This window comes from Gadus macrocephalus, chromosome 8, assembly GCF_031168955.1.
Source record: "Gadus macrocephalus chromosome 8, ASM3116895v1".
Lineage (NCBI taxonomy): Eukaryota > Metazoa > Chordata > Actinopteri > Gadiformes > Gadidae > Gadus > Gadus macrocephalus.
Window position 1 is genome coordinate 490,973 of NC_082389.1, and position 17,500 is coordinate 508,472.

Below are 17,500 nucleotides of genomic sequence, written 5' to 3' on the forward strand. Positions count from 1 at the left end.
GGTCGCGTTCCTTAATGGGAGTTGAGGCGTCGCCACGACTCCCTCGCTGCTGCTGCGCCTCCGGGCGCCGGCGGGCCAGAGGGGAGCCACACCTGGCGTGTGTTTGGTGGGTTTGTATTCATGTTCTCTTCGGATCGATTGAAAAAAGCACGCCCACGCGGGGTGCACCCCGCAGCATCCAACGTGCACTTAGACCACGTGCACCTAGCCAAGGGAGAGAACCACGAGCAGCATGCATCACCTGCCAAACAGACACAGTCACACACTGATAAATGACTGGACGCCCACACACACACACACCACACACACACACACACACACACACACACACACACACACACACACACACACACACACACACACCACACACACACACACACACACACACACACACACACACACACACACACACGTTCATACACACACATACACATGGTGGGCCTGTTGCTGTTGTTGTGTTAAAAACAGTAGACACCTTCACTCACAGCAGAACCTGAACACCAACTTTCTCATTCAGAAGAAATTTAAAACTGACTTAGCAGGGGCCAAGTGTGTATGTGTGTGTCTGTGTGTATGTGTGTGTGTGAATCTTTGGTGTGTGCGTTTGTGTGAGTCTACACGTGTGTGTGTGGTTAAGTCTTTGGTGTGTGTGTGTGTGTGTGAGTCTACGTGTGTGTGTGTGTGTGTCGAGGGGGGGGGGGTGTCTTCAGTGTGTGCGTGTGTGTGTGTGTTCAAGACCGTGCACGTGTGTGATGCTCCTACCATAGCCATAATTGAACCATTTTGTAAGCTCTCTGTTGCACAACCCTCTTAGAATGCCTTCTGTACTGTGCAGGTTTGCATGGTGTGTGCGTGTGCGCGTGTGTGGGTGCGTGTGTGTGCAAAACTAAAATGTTTGTGTCAAGATGGAGTTTTAATGGGGATCATTTTGAATCATTGATATGTAAATAAGTTTTCGTATGGCAAACGTTTTTTTATAATGTATTATAAAAAACATCTGTAAAAGAGAAGCTGTACATAAAAATTGTAGATAACCCAAAGTGTTGACAGTTATATTAATTTATTTGTATAAAAACAGAGCACTGCAATTTCCTGCATTGTAAGAAAATGTAATTTATTCACCGAGTGTTTGTTGTGTTGTTTCTTGCCCATGCATCATTTTACCGTATACTGTCATCTGTTTCCATTCTTCTGTGCTACTCTTTGCTCTCCCGTCACCCGTCACTACTTTCCTCTCCCAGAATATGTCAACACCTTTAGTTTTTAAAAACCTGCTGAGTTTGTGTTTATTTGTGCCTTTTTGGTTTACGTTCTGTTGACGTTCTGAGGCGTTTGCCTCCAGATGACCGAGTGTTGCAGTAGGCCTCTGTGACTCTGCAGTAGGCCTACAGCCTCGCTCTGCACCACGGGGAAACACAGTCCATCCGTTGCTTTCCTGTCATGTTATTTTGACTATCTCTATATATTGATATATAAAATTTGATTGAAATGTTCTATTTCTGTATGTGTGTAGTTTTTTTTCATTTTTCTCTGGAATGAGACAGAGTATGCTGAGGGTATATCTGTATTTCTTTAATTCCATAGATCAGCAGGCAAACAAATGTTATGGTGAGAATCCCCTTTAAGGCTTTGCTGATTCTTCAATCTGAACAATAGAAGACTATTCTTATATCACTCTCCGCTAATCACTGGTAGCTTCATAAATCAAAGCCTTCATCTGGTGCGGCCTATAAACCCACCGCCATTATCATTATTAAACCCAAAGCTCCCTGTTCCGATCTGCAAATATGTTCTTGTTTGTACCATATCAATATATGATGGACTATACGTCTATATTTATTAGAGCAATGGGGCGTGGTGGCAGAGTGACTAAACAAAGCCACATCCCAGCTCGGCCTGGCGTAAAACATTTGTAGCAGGGCGTTGTAGCTATGTCTGGCTTGTCAGCTGGGTGGCATGATTCCATCATCGATAAATATACAGCAAAAACAAACCAATGAGATACTTTCATACGTTTAACACGTAGGCCTGCAAATCAGACATTTATTTCCTTTAAAAGATTGCGTTGACGACAAATGCATATAAACCGAATCCCCAGGGGTAAAGAAAAAACCGCTGGCTTCGGATAATAAATGAGAGGAATTATACAAAATAATAATAAATAAAAACAATATCCATCTTGTTAAACTTTCCTGAGGGACTTCGGGAGCAATGAGCCACTCACTCACTTGTTGTTTTTAGGCTATTGTTTTTTTTGTGGGTGCTTGAGTGTCTTTCTGCAGCCGCATCAATACAATGCAGTGAGTGTCGTGACTATAATTGTTTGTCACACTCAAAAGGGATTACGGTTAATCCTTTGGCTGGGCTCATTTTTAGCATTCTATCCTTCTATGTCCAAAAACGCTGGAGACAAGGTTCGAGTGGCTTTAGTGTGTAGAGTGAGTGGAGTTCAGGGAAGCAGCGCCATCTCCTGGGCGGTTTTGGTGCTCAAACTATAACCATGACCCATACTGGGATAGCTAATAACGAGCAAACAATTTTTACATCTTATTCAAAATGCGGAGCTGAGATGACATACTTTGATGATATGTATAGCAGTTGAAATAATGTTTGCACATCATTCAGAATTTCCTAGTCATTCAGAATTCCCCGTCTGGGATTAATTCAATCGGCCACCATATTTTAACATAAAAAGAAGCGACACAACACATGAAAAGCCTTTTCTTTGTAAACGAATGCAGCCGCACAGCCAGGCTATAATTAAAATTAATCTCCGTAATGCCTGAATGCGTTCATCTCATACACTGAATCATCAATAAGGAACAGCATGTATGACGTTACCCACCCAGAGGGAAAACAAACAGAACACTGGCGGGAGTCGTTGGCCGGGTGACAACAGGTTCCGCCGAGTTCTGTCTGGTGGGAGGAGCGGCGGTGGTTTAGAGCGCGCGGGCTTTAGCGTGGGCTTGCAGCAGCGACGCCGTGTCTGCGTGGGATCCCTGCGCGGCCAGGCTGAGCGCCGTCAGACCCCGCTGGAGGAGAGACGGAGATGGAAAGTCCGTTTTAAATCGAATGCAACTCATTGGATATTTTTGATGAAGACTACCAAAGATGTCGCAGAGAAGGCGGACCTAGCCATCCCCACCTTTGTTGTTAAATTATAAAATCTGTGGAATCTCGAAATGATAACATAAGCAATTAAATGGTCAGATGTAGGTTCATTTATTTCAACGTACTATGTACTATTAATACGAATACTTCAACCGACATTTAGGTTAACTAGATGGAGAAACAATATCACGACACTGATGGGTTATTCTGTTTTTAAAAAAACAGTATAGTGAGCTTGCCATGTACGTGTTGTTACGCATCATATCCAATAGGGGGTGCATTTTACAAAGAAGTTAATACCTTTACTCTCCGTCTTCGCTCCTTGACTCTTCCCAATTTAACCACAAAGTCACCTTCATGTTTTAACACTTCCTTAAATCCTTTTAGAATGAGAACAGGTTATGCTGGCCTTGCTCATCTATATCGGATTTTTATTCACTGGATAGAGGGATAATGGCAGGCTGTAACGCTTGTTCTGTTGAATGGACAAAATAAAATAAAATAGATGGGATAGAAAATTTACTTCAAATCCAACCCATTATGCCGCAAATTGCCTTGTGCGATAACCATCGCACAATGTGTGTGTGTATGGTTGTATCTGAGTGTATGGATGTGCCTGCCTGTACCGATTATTGTGTGTGTGTGTGTGTGTGTTCGGTATATTCGTTTGTGTGTGTGTGCGTGCGTGTGTGTATCGGTGTGCGTGTTTGCGCGCACACATGTGTGTGTGTTGTACGTCCCATTGGTATGTCCGTCTGCCTCACCTTATCGGTGAGAGCCAGGTCACAGTGGCCTCGCTCCAGGAGGAGGCGAACGATGTGCGTGTGGCCGCGCTCGCAGGCGAACATGAGGGCCGTGGTCCCCTGGGTGTCCTGCACGTCCGCCCGGGCCCCGAAGCTCAGCAGCAGCCTCACCATCACCACGCGCCCGTGCCTGACCGCCAGGTGCAGCGCCGTCTGTCCAGTCTGGGGGCGCAGGGGGAGGAGTCAGGGTCTTCTACGAGCTAATGCTAACTGTAGGTCCGCATTAGCTGTTGGGGGGGGGGGGGTTTGTAGCCAGAATGGCGATTGACGTGACAAAGTAACCCAAAACTGGTATTAACAGTAACTCATGCAACAGCAGGTTTAAGACCATAGAGGGGAAAATAAAACGTTCAGCTGATTTGGGCCTGAATGAATCCAACCCCCGACACCACTCTTCCTTTAAAGTACGTTTTTTCGGTGTACGGTTTCCTTTTAGCTTCCTTTCCGTTTTACGTCCCGGTACCTGGGAGGAAGATATGTTGACGTCCCCCAGCTCCATGAGTCTGCGCACCACCTCCACACCCCCCGGCCCGTCGGGGGCCGTCAGGGAGGCGAGCATCACCGCGGTGTAGCCCGCCTTGTTCTGGAGGTCCACGTCACTCACGCCTGGAGGGGTCGGAGCATCAGGTCAACACGCAGGCTTCTGCTAAGAGTTGATTCTGTAGTACCCTTCTGTAGGGCACTCTGCCCCCACCCTGATGGGGATTTTAGTTTTATTCGATTTGTAATAGCGGTATATACTTAACAGTCATAGCTGAGAGTTCAACCTGAAGGATGAATCTAATAGAAGTGCTTCTCAAATGGGGGTACTTAGATGGTTTGCTAATTTAACCTTGGAAATGTTTTTTTCTTAATATCCGAATTTGAACACCACCTTAATTAAATTAGGTATACTGGTATAATACTCACATACAAATTTGGTATATCTTTCCAATGAATGACAATTATACGTGAAGCCCACCATGTGAGTATTCACATCTCCCATGCTATGTTCATGTTTATTAATGTATTAATGTTTATGTGCATGTTTAATAACATGCACATTCATTATTCATGTTCAATTCAAATAAATCCCCTCCCCAAAATGTTTTGTGCTGGTAAAAGGGGCACTTGGCCGACTAGGGGTATCTTTGTACATCCTTACATTAAAGAGCTAAGAAGCACTGCCATATCAGAAGCAGTGATGGACAGCAGTGATTCACAGCGGTGATTGACAGCAGTGATTGACAGCAGTGATTGACAGCAGGGAATGACAGCAGTGATTGACAGCAGTGATTGACAGCAGTGATTGACAGCAGGGAATGACAGCAGTGATTGACAGCAGTGATTGACAGCAGTGATTGACAGCAGTGGTTGACAGCAGTGATTGACAGCAGTGGTTGACAGCAGTGATTGACAGCAGTGATTGACAGCAGTGATGGACAGCAGTGATTGACAGCAGGGATTGACAGCAGTGATTGACAGCAGGGATTGACAGCAGTGATGGACAGCAGTGATTGACAGCAGTGATTGACAGCAGGGATTGACAGTAGTGATTGACAGCAGTGATTGACAGCAGTGATTGACAGCAGTGATTGACAGCAGTGATTGACAGCAGGGATTGACAGCAGTGATTGACAGCAGTGATTGACAGCAGTGATTGACAGCAACGATTGACAGCAGGGATTGCCAGCAGTGATTGACAGCAGGGATTGACAGCAGTGATTGACAGCAGTGATTGACAGCAGGGATTGCCAGCAGGGATTGACAGCAGGGATTGCCAGCAGGGATTGACAGCAGGGATTGACAGCAGTGATTGACAGCAGGGATTGCCAGCAGGGATTGCCAGCAGGGATTGCCAGCAGGGATTGACAGCAGGGATTGACAGCAGGGATTGACAGCAGTGATTGACAGCAGGGATTGACAGCAGTGATTGCCAGCAGGGATGGACAGCAGGGATTGACAGCAGGGATTGACAGCAGTGATTGACAGCAGTGATTGCCAGCAGGGATGGACAGCAGGGATTGCCAGCAGGGATTGCCAGCAGGGATTGCCAGCAGTGATTGACAGCAGGGATTGACAGCAGTGATTGACAGCAGTGATTGACAGCAACGATTGACAGCAGGGATTGACAGCAGTGATTGACAGCAGTGATTGACAGCAGGGATTGACAGCAGGGATTGCCAGCAGGGATTGACAGCAGGGATTGCCAGCAGGGATTGACAGCAGTGATTGACAGCAGGGATTGACTGTTACCTGTCTCCAGCAGCAGGCTGACGATGCTGTAGTTGCAGTGGGACAGGCTGTAATGCAGAGCCGTGTTGCCGTTGTCGTCGGCCAGGTTGATGAGGAAGCCCAACAGGGGGGGTGTGGTCTTCTTCACCTCGCCCAGATAGAGAGACACGCTATTGGCTGCTGCGTTCTCCTCTGCCGCGACACCGAACCAATGGTGGAACAGCACCACCAAGGCCTTCCGCTGGAACATAGGGTGAGGGTTAGGGTTAGGTAGGGACTCTGTGACGGGAGATGGGGTAGTTAAAGGATGAGTGGATGAACTCAAACATAACGATTTCTTTAAGAAAAGGCTATTTTCCTTTAAGAGAGAACCGCACATTTCTTGGCTGAGAAAGGACTTCTCTCCATGGCCATATTTTCTACTTTTATTCAGATTCGTAAGTAATCGACCCATCTGAATCATTCATTTTCCTAGTATCTATTCTTTTATATTTTCTCTTTCACCAAGGAATACGTTGTAAAGACTAAAAGGATGATAAGTGTTCTTTCCCGGAGAGCGATTAGAAACCGCACGCTGTCATGTTCTGGTGTTGAAATAACTTCACTGGAATTAAGTGGAATCAAGTCTACAGGACTCAGAATCACACATTGGACTCAGCTTTATAGCCAAGGCATGCTTGAAACTAATCGGAGAAGTGATAGGAAAGCCATATAAAGTCCAGACCCTACGTTAAAGGCCTTTAGTGGACCTACCATGTCGTTATTGGGATTGTCCATGTTCTCCATGTGGTCTTTAAGAAACTGACAGGCTGCCATAAACTCCTCACTAACAGCCTCGCTGTAAGGTGGGGCGGGGTGTTTATGTGTGTGGTGGGGAGAGGGTGAGAGAAAGACTATTAGGACATCCTTAACAAAGAGCAAACATTTTGTTAAAAATAAAGAATTAACAGCCGATGACCAATTGTATCATGAACCTGGGGAGGCCTGGATCCACCTACCTCCCCCTAGTGGTCGGTGGCGAGCCAGAGTCCGTCTCCATCTGCTCCCCCTGGGCTGACGACTCCATCTGCTCGTGCCTCCCCAGGACCACGGGCCCCGCACCTCCATCTGCCCCACCCGGGGCCTCTCCGCCCGGGACGGAGCCCTGGCCTGGGTCTGGGTCTGGGTCTGGGACAGCCTCCCCCTGGCCCTGGCCTGGGTCTGGGTCTGGGTCTGGGACAGCCTCCCCCTGGCGGTGCTCCGGGGCCTGGGGGTACATCTGAGTGAAGGGCATCTCCTCTGGGACGTGGGGTTCATCCTTCTGATCGGAAGGGTCTCCTTGGGCGAGACGGTCCTGACTCACCTGGTCGGTCTCTGAACATCTGCACAGAGGATGTAAATAAGGAGAGGAAGGGACGAGATAGAGGAGGGGGAAAAGGCAAAGCTGGATGACATTAAGAGAGTCTGCCAAATGTCAGGCTTTAAGTCTGCTACATCTATTACATGTCTCTGAGGACATTGGAGGCAGGAAGCAGTTATTTTGGACACGCTCAGTCCATGTTTAGACTAAGAAAAACAATCTCTAAATAGATGTTTTATGAATGTTTGTATATCCCCCGGTTTACTTCATCCAAAGAGAATGACTTTTACAAGTCATAAACTGTAGCTTACATACAGTTGAGATCACTATCTGTTGAGTGCTAAACCGAAAGCAGCAGCATGTAAGCTGCCTCAGCCACAACCCTTTTCCCTCTTCCCCTGCTCTATTTTTCTGGAGATTCATGTGACAAACACATCTGTGATCTCCCGCCACGGTGACGTGAGAGGAACAACCTTCAAATGCACGCTCTGCTCTGGACAGCATGCACGGGGAGCACGTTGACTTTAAAAGTCGACTCCTGCACCTCGCCTACGTTCCCGATACGAAGCCTTGGCTGGGAAGCGGGATTGAAGCCCATCAGAGACCGCTGTTCTCATAACCGAGCTATGTGCATCCCAAAGCCAAGAGGACCACAGCGCAGGATCCAGGGTTCCCGCCAGACACCAAGTTAACCCATCACCGTAAATCATTGTGAAAGAGTGCTGATGGCAGCCTGGGGGAGGCAGGCCGCTTGTTGACTAACCTTTCATTAACACCCGCAAAGTGGATATCTTTTGACGCCACAGCGCTCTGGTCCGTCGTCGTCCTCGTGGATTTAGGAGCTTAAAGATAGAGAGGACGAAAAGTGTGGGATGAAGGAATCAAGATCTGCCAAACAAACAAGCTTCTTGGCTGACACCATCCGACCTTTCGATCTGTTATCATTGTTTATAACGCATGAATGGTTCCTGTTCATGGAATATGATTTAATCATGAGATTGAGTCTTGAATGCCGACCCAAGCTGTGTGAAATCCACCCATCAGAGGTTATTTTTGCAGTAAAGTCAACATAGTTGCATTCTTGAGGTAAGGAAACAGGAGTGGAAAGACTTTGAGGTCCCATAGGAGCTGAATAGAGACATTCCACAGAATCGGCTCAAAAGGGCCAACAAAATCTATACGGATTGATATTCATAACAATTATAATACTCGAGGTACAAATGTAGCCTGGCTAACACCAGACCTTATCTCAATCTACATTGAGATGAGGTCTGGGAACCACACATACATTTTCTCGTATTTGAGGCGTTGTCTACGATTGCCCAGAGCCGTTTATTGGGCGCTACGAATTTCTATCGTATGAGTCTGTATGTAGCTCATAGCCAATCGTATCAATTATACCAGATGACGTATGTAGAGCGACAGAAATTCGATGAGGAAGAAGACGATGGGTGTGCGGATAGACGTAGTCATCGTCTTGCCATCCCTCCCCGTTCTGTGATTGGTTCCCTATCTCAGGCGAAAATCGGATCCATGGAATCCAGGCTGCCTAGCAGTGCCAAATGAAATTGCGTGCAAGGCAGCATGGATATACCCAGGCTAGCACAAATGCAATCCCTGGCCACAGCTTGTCCAGGAAGATAGTTATTTAAAAGTAAAATTTGTGCATACTTTTTGAAGATTAGACCTTTTTTCTGCATTGACGTTTTTAACGACACCAGCAAAACATGACCCTTTTGTTTTGGACATCGATCAATATAAAGGAAAGGGCATTGATGGGTGCTAATTTAAGACAAAACAGCAACTCAAAACGTTCAAAACAGATTGAGTATCTGGATTGGTATTTGAATGGGTTGGTATAAAAATAGCCCTTGACACCAAATGTTTTGACAGCTGTTTTCCCTATGGCATGGCCATGGGGATAGTCTAGCGATACAACTAATAGAGTGCATTGTGACTGAAGGAACAGTTGCCACTAGAAAGGAAATTCTGCCGTTTTCTAGTCCACACAGGGAGCAGTAGCTTCTCTCACAGGCAGAGCGCCGTACCCAGAGAGAAGCTTCTACAACCATAATGTCTTGAGGGAAGCAATTGCACAGTGAGTCAAAAGTTATTTCCTACGGTATGGGAAATAAGTGAGTCACATGAAACCCTTTGATTTTGGGCAGGGCCACGTCTCAGCCCCTCAGTCTAAAAATGTATGTTTATAATAACACAATGTCGTCATGGTTTAATACGCTGTAGTTAATCTGACTCCATTCATTTTCATGTATGTGTGAGAAGCTGCTATCGAGTTTTTTTGGCTTTAACACTCAACTTGAATGTGTTCAAGGAAGAACGAATATTGGAGTTCGTGGAGGCAAAAGTATGTGCTAAAAGATGTTAAGATAAGCACATGGCTGATGAACACAAACAAATCACCGTCTTACACACACAGCACACATCAGGGTTCAGCGAAGCCACTGATTAAACCAAACCAACTGAAACACATGTACCTTCTTGTGGTGTTCGATCCCCTTCCGAGCGCCCGAGGTCGTGATAGCAGGCCAAGAGGACGTTGACGAGCCCCATCATCTCCAACTGCAGGCGGTTGACCTCAGGGTCAGGGTGCTCCAGGGGCCTCCCTGCCTCCAGCGACCCGCTACCCCTACACAGGCACTCCCACTGCTCCTCCAGCAGCAGCTTGATCCTCCTGATGTGTAGGACTGCCCGGGTGGAGTCCACAGCCCCGGGCTGGGCCTCCTCCAGCTCCATGGGGATGGAAGAGGAACTGCTGCTGTTGGACTTCTGGGGGAGACAAACCGCAGACGTTTGCTGCCCGTTTCTTTGTCCATGGGGGAAAGCGATGGTCTGTTCCCCGGCCGATTTGTTGGAGTCTCCTAACGAGCGGGCCTTGTCTCCGGTCGAAGTACCAGTCCCGTCCTCGTCGTCGCTGTCCACCACCACCTTCTCAGCACAGACCCAGATCATGGGGTTCACGCTGAAGTGTTCGATCCTCTCGTCTTTCCTCTGGCCCTCCTCCCGTTGCTCCCCCAGTTCCCTCAGGGCCCGCTGGAGCTCCAGGCCGTTGAGGTGGAGCCTCTGCTCCAGCGCCGCCACCTTGGCCTGCAGCGACGTCACCGTCAGCAGCTCGTCCAGATCGGTGCTGCTCCTCCACTCGTGCAGTGGGTTGTCACTGTCCTGGCCTGCAGCGCGGGGGCTTTGAGGGAAGGCTGGGCATCCGTTGCTGTGCCTCTTGAGGTCCCCGGTGGCCTGAGACCAGCTGGAGATGCTAGGGTCTTTGACGGTCCCGTTGTCCGATTCGGGTTGCGGGGCGAGCGGGTGCAGGCCGAGACGAAGCCGCTCTCGCTCCTCCTGGAGGATGCAGATCTGCGCTTTGAGCTCGGGTATGACCCTCATCTCCATCTCCAGCTCGCCCACTCGTTCCAGGGCCTCTGTCAGACGCCGCAGCAGCCCAGAGAACTCCAGGTTGCGGGGTATGTCCTCGCAGGAGGAGTCCCTTTCTCTGAGGTGGTCCCTGGAGCTCCGGAGGCTGCCTGGGTCCTCGGAGGTCTCAGAGGTCTGCCTGAGGAGCACCGTGAGAGGCATGCTGGAGGCCCGGAGGAGGTGCGGTCCGATGTGCTCCCCGACAGGCTGCTCGTCAAACGCCTTGATCCTAGCCTCCATCTCCGTCAGGGTCCTCAGCCCGGGGGGGGACGCCGGCGTCCTGCGGTCGTGGGTCCAGGAGCTGTACCCATGGTCGGCCTCAGAGAGCCGTGACCTGGGCCCCAGAGCTCCGGTGGAGCCCCAGGGGCTGGGCCGACAGCCGCCCCCGGAGAGGTTGAGGTGCCGGGGGAGAGTGCTGGAGCGAGGGCCCTTGCTCCGGCGGTGGATGGGGACTCTTTTGATGGTGTTGCCCTTCTCGATATCGTCCACATATTTCAGGAAATCCAAGTCCAGGGAGAAGCCGTATGGGGTCTCCACCGAATAAGGAGGCTTTCGTTTGAAGCCATTTTCCGTCGTTTTGAGGGGAGAGCTATTTCCTGGAACAGAACACAAGAAGAATTTCAACAGTATGTAATTTGTGGTTAGTGGTTTAGTGATGCAATGAAGAAGGAGTATTTTACCATATTGTCCTTCCGTCATCATGGCGTTTTCAGTTTTTGTGTCCAATTTGATGTCCCATAATCCGGGTTGTTTTGCAGGGAATCTGACAAGAACAACAACAAAATAGCAGCAGAGTACTGAATTGAAACGACACTGACAACATGCCCATGGGAATACCAAGAAACGATGTATTTCTCAAGGAAATATTAAACTTTTTTCTGAAAGCTTCAATAGCTTTAAAAGCACAAAACCTCTCTCACTCTCTCCTTCACTTCTACCCATTCACAAGAGGTCTGGTACCACAATGTGTGGTGTATCACATAGTATGTGTACAACATATTGTTGTGTACCACATAGTGTTGGGTACACCAGAGTGTTGTGCACAACATAGTATGTGTACAACCTAGTGTTGTGTACCATATTGTATTTGTACACCAGCGTGTTGTGTACCCGATAGTGATGTGAACACCAGAGTGTTGTGTACCCGATAGTGATGTAAACACCAGAGTGTTGTGTACCCGATAGTGATGTGAACACCAGAGTGTTGTGTACCCGATAGTGATGTGAACACCAGAGTGTTGTGCACCACGTTTGCCCCTTTTCCACCGACAGTGACAGCCCAACTCGCTTCGACTTAGCCCGCCTTTTCTTGAGTTTCGATCACCAAAATCTGGTACCTGGTACCTTTTTTGTCTCACCTCTGTTGGGGTTCCAAGAGAGCTGACCTGATACTTTTGTGTGACGTAAACAGGTTGCTGGCCACTGATTGGCCAGAGAGTGACGCCACTGGACGAGCACGACGTCCGAGCCTGACACCCGACATCCGGCATCTTTAAATGCTAGCATCAGCATTCGGTCGACGATATTGCTTGATTATTGAACATGGCAGGATCAGCGCGCGAGAACACGCCGTGGACCATGACAGCGGTGGAGCTGTCCTGTTTGTAGCCCTGTCTGTTTATGTGTCGCGTGGATAAGTAAGTCACTGCAGTTTTGTTCGCATGCGTGTTATGACGACTCGCCCACGTTGAAGACGTACTTTATTCTAGATGGAAACATGACGTGCCTGGAACCAGACCAAGTCGCGCCACGCTCAGTCGTGGCGAGTTGAGCTGGTACTGTCGGTGGAAAAGAGGCAATAGTGTTGTGTACACCAGAATGTTGTGTACACCAGAGCGTTGTGTACCTGTTAGTGTTGTGTAAACCAGAGCGTTGTGTACCTGTTAGTGTTGTGTAAACCAGAGCGTTGTGTACACCAGAGCGTTGTGTACCCGATAGTGTTGTGTACACCAGAGCGTTGTGTACCTGTTAGTGTTGTGTAAACCAGAGCGTTGTGTACCTGTTAGTGTTGTGTAAACCAGAGCGTTGTGTACCCGATAGTGTTGTGTACACCAGAGCGTTGTGTACCCGATAGTGTTGTGTACACCAGAGCGTTGTGTACCCGATAGTGTTGTGTACACCAGAGCGTTGTGTACCCGATAGTGTTGTGTACACCAGAGCGTTGTGTACCCGATAGTGTTGTGTACACCAGAGCGTTGTGTACCCGATAGTGTTGTGTACACCAGAGCGTTGTGTAACACATAGTGGCCGACCTAAAGTTATCATAATTATAGCCCTGCCATCCAGGACGGTGGAAATAGCCAGACTGTAGACTGTAACACTGCGGCAAGTGGAACAAACTTCACTCCTACTGGCGAAAATACAGCAGACTATTGTACTGGCTCACGGCTCTCTTTCTCTCTCTCTCTCTCTCTCTCTCTCTCTCTCTCTCTCTCTCTCTCTCTCTCTCTCTCTCTCTCTCTGTCCTGCCCTCTCCATCTTTCTCTGTATTCTCATTATTTCACCCCTCTGTGTGTCTCTCTGTGTAACTCTTTCACACTCTCCCACTCAATTTCCCTCCCTCTCTCCCTCTCTCTCTCTCCCTCTCTCCCTCTCTCTCCCTTTCTGCCTGCCAGAGGCTATTCCACACATTTCACGCAACCCTTTTGTCCTCTTCTAAATCCTGCTTTATATATTTTTAACAATTCAGACACACTATCAACGTGTAATCGTCAAGAGGCGAAAGCGATGTCATCCTCATCCACCATACGTATGTCTCTCTCTCTCTCTCTCTCTCTCTCTCTCTCTCTCTCTCTCTCTCTCTCTCTCTCTCTCTCTCTCTCTCTCTCTCTCTCTCTCTCTCTCTCTCTCTCTCTCTCTCCCTCCCTCCCTGTATCCGGGTGTCTCTCTCTCTCTCTCTGGGTGTCTCTTGGCTGACCACGGGTCTCTGTGGCCCCCTGTCTGTCCCCTTTGGGGGACCGCAGGCTCCTAGCCGCAGCCCTTCAACAATGTCAGCTATGTCGTAAACATGCAGACGGCCCCAAACCACCCTGCCTGGGATGAGGGGCCCGGCATCCAGTTCAGGACCTCCCCGGGGGGGCCACACGACCTCCCCGGGGGGGGGGGCCACACGACCTCCCCGGGGGGGCCACACAACCTCACCGGGGGGGGCCACACGACCTCCCCGGGGGGGCCACACGACCTCCCCGGGGAGGCCACACAACCTCACCGGGGGGGCCACACAACCTCACCGGGGGGGGCAACACGACCTCCCCGGGGGGGGGGCAACACGACCTCCCCGGGGGGGCCACACGACCTCCCCGGGGGGGGCCACACGACCTTCCCGGGGGGGGCCACACGACCTCCCCGGGGGGGCCACACGACCTCCCCGGGGGGGGCCACACGACCTCCCCGGGGGGGGGGCACACAACCTCACCGGGGGGGGGGGGGCACACGACCTCACCGGGGGGGGCAACACTTGAGCAGCCCTGAGGAGTCAACGTGATCCAGTCCTCGGTCTGGTGTACGTAGCGGTAGTGGTCCTCGGTCTGGTGCACGTAGCGGTAGTGGTCCTCGGTCTGGTGCACGTAGCGGTAGTGGTCCTCGGTCTGGTGTACGTAGCGGTAGTGGTTGTTGTAAATGATATGCTTGCTGGGATGGGCAAAATAAACAGGTTTATATTAAGAGGGGACATTTGTAGTGCTATTATAATTATTTTGAATTATACAAACATCAATAGTTACAATAATTATGTTATTATTGTAACTAATGATGTTTGTTGAGTTTTACATTTCTTTTTTGTCATATTTCTAACCAGCCCATATCTTTTATAATAATATTTGCTAGGTTTGATGTCACAGCCCCAATTTTTATGTAAATCTATGAGACAGCAGAATTAGAGAAAGTAGCTTAGAGCCACGCACAGGAACCAATTTCAGTTCAAAGTTATTTCAATCCCTTTTTACTGGGTCATACCCTCAGGGAAGACGACGAATACAGAGAATACCTTCTGAATACTAACCCAAACAATATCAAATCATCATCGGAAATTCCTCTCCGCCTCTCGCACACTTTCTCCCTTCTCCGTTGGACTGGCTCTAACTGAGAACCCGTTAGATCCAGTCCTCACAAACACACGTGTGCAGCCAGTTCAGCCGGTGTCCGGCTGAACTGGCTGCACACGTGTGTTTGTGAGGACTGGATCTAACTGGATCTAACTTAGATCCAGTCCGGTCCACCCCCTGCTGTGCTGCTCTGGAGCCCACGCTGGAACAACAGGACCCCAAATAAACTGTTCCTAGTCCCTTCTTTCTTTCCCTTTGCCTTCTTTATTTTTTTCTTTCTGCATTTCTTTCCATCTTTTTCCCCCTAGTCCTGACGAATGATTAGGAGGATAACAGGATTTGATTTTTGTGTTAGCTGGTTCTATATTTCATTACGTAGGCCGCCTGCTAGGAGAGGACAACCAGGAATGAGCCCAGAAGCTTCTCCAAGTTTCCTGCCGAGGCAGCACGACCGTTCTAACAGGGCGTTATTATTTTTCTAGCAAGATGTGAGATTATTGAGAATCCTTCAAACTAAATTGTGAATTATGAAGTGAATGTTGAAATCCATGGAACCGTATATACACCCAGCATCCTACACTATGCAAAAACTGAGCATGTGTCGTGTGTGTGAGAGAAAGAGAGGGTGTTTGTGTCTGTGTGCGTGTGTTTATCCTGTACGTCTCTAGGGGGGTATACTGTACTGGCATTACGAACAAAATATCAATCAGCAGAAGAGAGCAGCTGCTGCTGTGAACGTCTGTATCAGTCTCAGAGCTTCTGTGGGTCTCTGTGGGTTTTTTCCATGAGGCTGAGCGTGTGTTAACCTCCCTGGAATGATCACAATGCTGACATACGTTGACTGTGAGTTCCTCTCGTGTGGCAGAGTGGATCGTGTGGTCTTCGGTTTCAAAATAGAGACCTGACGAGAGTGGCGCGTTCAACATTTAGGAACGTGGCATTCACAGTCTGAAATATGACATTTTTATTATAAATGTTGTTATGGACTGTTAAGGAGCGTTCTATTAGATATGTCATATTATCGGTTCAAACTTGTCACTATTTTAAAACAAGCTTGACTTTCAAAACCATTTGTGTCGACATTGTCGGTCCTTAAACAAACACAGTGAGAGAAGGAGAACAGTCTGAATCATTCAATCGCAGATGAATGAATGGTCTTATAAATATAGACCATGTGACCACAGAGGAAACAGCACAGCCCTAACCCCCAACAATCCTTGCCGTACTTTCTCCACATTTTCTTGGCCCGTTTTAATTGGTGCCTGTTTAGGCAATTCAGGCGCCTCACAGGAAACCCCAAAAACGGGAAAGTATTGACTTTACTCCGAAAAACGGCCCCAACCTGGACCACACACACACACACACACACACACACACACACACACACACACACACACACACACACACACACACACACACACACACACACACACACACACACACACACACACACACACACACACACACACACACATAAAAACACTGCAATAAAAATGGTTTGTTCCATCAACATCGATGTCGCCATTTCATCTGGGCAAAGCCTTTCACCCGATTACACTTACTGGTTCTCTCCTTCTTCCTCCTGCTGCAAGCACCTCCTCAGGGCTCCTCTTCCTGCTCCTCCTCAACCCTCCTCCTCCTCCTCCTCTCCCTGGATCACCAACAACCTCGCGATCAGCTACAGAATTTCCAAAGAACAGCCGAAAGAAAAACAAAATCCACCTGGTTAAAATGTGACACGTTCTTTTTAGCATCAGAGTTAAGTCAGAGTCGTACATAAGGTGACTTGTTAGGTGTCACCTTATAGTTAGGTGATGGAAGAAAAAAGATCAGACACAACCCACCTACATGGCATGCAATATGAGTACTAAATCCTTCTCCCACACATTTGTCGACACTATTTCAGGGGGTACAATGTGAATGAGGTGACTCGTCGATACTGCCCTGGTGGTCGTATTCTTTTTGTGAGTTTTTTTATTATATCTCATAAACGTTTTTCCTTTTTTTTAACGATTTCTAAGTCGCTCTCCAAAACATTTGTCAGCAGTTCTCCGGGGGGTTGGAGGTGAACGAGGTGACCCGAGGGTACCGCCCGGGTCTCTAAACCCCCATGCCGTGCGTCGATCCAGGGCCTTCAGTGTCGCCCACATACCAGAACAAGGTTTACAAGCTGGGCTATGACCTGTGAATAGCTGTGGTCTAAAACTGGACCCCGTCACTTCCTCGTCCTCCTCCTCTCACTGTGACCCCCGGCTGGAGAAGGCTGACCTGAGACTCTGAAATCCATACGTCAAACCGGACTCCCTCCGTCCCCGCCGTCTCTCACGGACGCTGCCCCCCGCCTGTCTGCAGACATGGTATGCCCCCACGGCGGTCCTGGAGGTCTCAGATACCAGGCGCCCCCACTCCAGGTTCACCATATAGCACATACCATAACTCGTTGAAGTCATATTTAGTATTCAGTCACTCTGCAGACATATCTTTATCTCAAAGGGGACATATTAGACCACCAGGTGTGAGTGTGATTAGCCGTTACAAGCCGTTTCGGAAATGTGTCACAAGTA

At 48.7% G+C, this 17,500-nt stretch overlaps 1 protein-coding gene across 3 annotated transcripts in view; it reads right to left on the reverse strand.

Annotated features, from left to right (window-relative positions):
- Window positions 1-940: 940 nt before the first annotated feature.
- LOC132462372 (KN motif and ankyrin repeat domain-containing protein 4-like) overlaps window positions 941-17,500 on the reverse strand; it is a 38,684-nt gene continuing 22,124 nt past the window's right edge. For 2 of the 3 annotated variants that reach the window (XM_060057866.1, XM_060057865.1), the window contains exons 2-11: window positions 16,499-16,614; window positions 11,574-11,656; window positions 9,963-11,489; window positions 8,231-8,309; window positions 7,127-7,489; window positions 6,882-6,966; window positions 6,150-6,369; window positions 4,378-4,520; window positions 3,876-4,076; window positions 941-3,032 (exon numbers count right to left, since the gene is read on the reverse strand). In XM_060057866.1, the coding sequence (XP_059913849.1) occupies window positions 2,940-3,032; window positions 3,876-4,076; window positions 4,378-4,520; window positions 6,150-6,369; window positions 6,882-6,966; window positions 7,127-7,489; window positions 8,231-8,309; window positions 9,963-11,489; window positions 11,574-11,595 (2,733 nt within the window). In that variant the 5' untranslated portion in view covers window positions 11,596-11,656; window positions 16,499-16,614 and the 3' untranslated portion in view covers window positions 941-2,939. The remainder of the gene's footprint in view (window positions 3,033-3,875; window positions 4,077-4,377; window positions 4,521-6,149; window positions 6,370-6,881; window positions 6,967-7,126; window positions 7,490-8,230; window positions 8,310-9,962; window positions 11,490-11,573; window positions 11,657-16,498; window positions 16,615-17,500) is intronic. The other variant, XM_060057867.1, reaches the window with a different exon arrangement.